At 27.8% G+C, this 3,478-nt stretch overlaps 1 protein-coding gene across 1 annotated transcript; it reads right to left on the bottom strand.

Annotated features, from left to right (window-relative positions):
• Positions 1–1,682: 1,682 nt before the first annotated feature.
• LOC122582433 (dirigent protein 22-like) lies at positions 1,683–2,469 on the bottom strand. The gene has a single exon (XM_043754822.1). The coding sequence runs from the start codon at positions 2,440–2,442 to the stop codon at positions 1,870–1,872; it is 573 nt and encodes a 190-aa protein (XP_043610757.1). The 5' UTR covers positions 2,443–2,469; the 3' UTR covers positions 1,683–1,869.
• Between the last annotated feature and the right edge of the window lie 1,009 nt (positions 2,470–3,478).

Genomic DNA, 3,478 nt, shown 5'->3' with positions numbered 1-3,478 from the left:
ATTCCCGTTTTAATTAGGCATTATCTTGGGGATGGCTCAAACCATTTATAGGTTAAGTTCGGTTAAACTGTTACAATAAGTCAAAAATAACTCGTTTTTTTGAAATAACCTTTAATCACGTGAAAATCTTCAAGGATGTATCTATCTAATCTAAGACATATTGAGACATACAATATTTTCACATTGTAGACTGAAATGTGCAACGCATGCGTTTATATACTGTATACTTAATTATTATCCCCTCACTGTTACTAAAAAACATCTCGATGTGACTATTAAACAATAATAATTCATTAAATATAATGATCATGGTTCATTATAATATTCGTTGTAACTGAAAAAGGCCAGCAATTGGCACTCGAACAGAGAGATGATAACTTATATAAGAGTTAAATCAGCTAAATTGAAATATGAATATTGTCAAAAAGTTGCATATTTTTCTTCCTTTTAAATGTTTCAATACTGAATTTTGTACGTGTCTTCTTTTATATATATTGAAAGAGAACCTTTAAATATAAAAATGAAAAAATTTATACCTTATATTAAAATTCATCATTTATTTTCTACCATGCTTACATCATCTTTGACTAAACTTTTAGTTAAAAATATTTTTAGTCCTCCAACTTCCACTATTTTTCTGAACACTCATACATTTTTATCTAATGCAACTCTCCAATGTTGTTTTCATAATATAGATTGCAACCAATCTGAAAAACGTTCTTTTAAATGCGATTAAATGAATTTTCACGAATAATCATTTCTGATGTTTTAATAACAAAGTAATATGATAAACGCTCTTTTAAACGAATAGTTTTTATCTCCGATCTATATTTTAATAAGGGTTCTTATTTACAAGTTTATAAATTCTTGATTTTTTAGTATGATGATTATGATCGATCCTTCTCATTCTAATTAGGATTTTTCTTTACAAGTTGATTAACATACAAGATAAATCTGAACTACAAGATATATATAATTATGAAATAAAATATTATCTTCATTATGGTATATTTTTTCTTTTCTCAGTTTTTTTATACTTTTTATATGGTTTTTTCGCGTTTCACGCGAGCTATATGCTAGTTATAAGTAATTAGAGGTTTTTTCTTTATTAATTTATCAAATTTGACTAACTTATTCAATCATAACATTTTTCTTAACGAAATTACTTGATTTGTTTATGATAAAATCTTTATATTGTAACTATTATAATTTTGAGGCAATTGTGTTAGAAATAAAAGAGATGAGAAATGACAAGTCTTTGGATCCTTTTATTATTGGTTTTGATTTGGAATCTTGATCTACCAACCACATAATCAGACACTTCCATTTTCTTCCTTTTATTATGTAAAGTAACAAGCATACCATACCATCTTAAACTAATTTTCTCTTTACGAATTCCATTAAAATTTTAAAACTAGTACGAGTAGTTTTATACCAAACTAAAACCCCTAAAAAAGATACCTTAAAAAAAATGATAAAACTATTGCAAACTCACTTTCATTTTCATATTATATATAAAATAAATTGCTAAAGTGGTACCAATAACCAAAGTAAGACCAAAATGGTCTTCTAATGGACATCATCATAAAAAAGTGTCACCCACTTTCATTATTTATATCAACATGTACAAACAAACATAACAATATAGTAACAATAAACTATGTCTCATCAATTCCATTACAAAACCAAAAAGATAGATAGATGTTCGATAAGAAGGTTCACTTCATGATATCGGTTAATTAATTCTAACATACAGAAACATTCGCCGTTAAATAAAAACTAAAAACATTCAAAGATAAAGCGACTCATTAAACTTGTTGCCAAGAAAAAAAAAAACAAGAAGAAGAAGATTATAATAATCTCAATCTATCAATAATGCATAACATAAACATTATACTCAACAACCGCATCTCCAGTTTTCATATCAAATGTATGTGTACTAGCTTGTACATAACCTCTAGCAAACCGAAACAACCCGCTTCCTCCGATCACGGGCATTTCTCGAACCTTATTAAAAACCGGGTTCCGACCCAATATAGTAATTGTACTCCCATTATACTTCCCGGTCGAAAAAGCAAAATTCATAGCCATCAATAGTCCAACATCTTGTTGAGAAGCCTGCCCATAAAAACCTTGGGCTCTTCCTAATAACTTAGAACTCGACTCGGGCCCTTCGGTCAATGCATCATCGATCATGTTGACCATCCCGAACCCGGTTGGACTTGTTTTATTGTTGGCTGCTGGTGGTCGAATTATGTTTACACAAGTTGGGTTCGAACCACTTATGACATCGTGCCAATAAAACCGAAAATGGCTTAGTTTTTCGGTTCTTTGTTTCATTGGGTTGTTTTTGACAGATTGTAGGAACCTGGGATTGGCTTCTATAGCTAGAAAAATTTGTGTTAAGGTGATCAAAATTAGGCAGAGGAAAATTTTGGCCATTGTTAAAGATGGAGAAAAAAAATAATGTATGATATGACAAAAGAAAGTGTGACAATGGGGCACCTAATTTATAATGCAAAATGCCCACCAACTACTTCAACTGATCAACGAATCAATTATGTTGTGAAAAAGTACGTATATTTTATATTTGGTCTTCTAGAAAATTATAATCAATTTGTGAATCGAAATATAATGATCAATAATTTTACAAATACTCGACATAGACTTAAAACATATATAAGTTCGATTGTATTGGTGGTAGATTGATAAAGTTTGATCCTGATCTCATGTTCATTTCTCATATTTGTAAGAGTGAATCGTACAATTTTAAATTAGAAGTAAAATAATTTATGTTAAAAAGGAAATAGTATTAAAACCAGTAAAACTGCATGATGCATAGGCATTAACCTTTTCTAAGCTAATTTTCTTTTATGATTTAATCCTATTAAGTTTACTCTTATAAATGATTTTATCAGTTATAACATGTTATTTTATTATTATTATTATTATTATTATTATTATTATTATTATTATTATTATTATTATATGTTGTATAAAAAGAAACATTTTAATTCTAAACTATCATACATTTATATAAATCATGTGATTTAAACCTCTAATTTTATAAATTTGAGAGTTAACTTATAAAGGATTCAAACAATAAATTAACATAAACTTGTGTAGTTATATCATGAAAGATCAAACAGTATAAAAAAAAAAGGAATGATTTTAAAAAGTGACACGGTTTCTTACAAAAGTAGCTATAAAGATTAATATGTTGAGATAGACATAGTGTATATGTTGAGATTTTATTTTGTTTTACTCTACCTAAACACAGCTAGTAAAACTATATATTTCAATTTAAACTATAAGTTTCTAGAAGCAGTCGACTCATGTATTTTTGTAATGCTCACTGTCGTTAGAAGTTTTCCTCGAAGCAGACAACACTCAGGCTGTTTTTATTTTACCTATCATATGACTCGTATCTATATTATAAAATATTTTCTTCTTATTTTTTTCAACTAATTTATTGATA

The sequence above is a fragment of the Erigeron canadensis genome, chromosome 9 (assembly GCF_010389155.1).
Source record: "Erigeron canadensis isolate Cc75 chromosome 9, C_canadensis_v1, whole genome shotgun sequence".
Lineage (NCBI taxonomy): Eukaryota > Viridiplantae > Streptophyta > Magnoliopsida > Asterales > Asteraceae > Erigeron > Erigeron canadensis.
The sequence above is the reverse complement of the archived record's forward strand: the minus strand, read 5'-3'. Positions and strand labels throughout refer to the sequence as shown.

What these genes read in the sequence shown, in the direction of transcription:
- LOC122582433 (XM_043754822.1), bottom strand. Translation starts at nt 2,442, where the DNA reads ATGGCCAAAATTTTCCTCTGCCTAATTTTGATCACCTTAACACAAATT.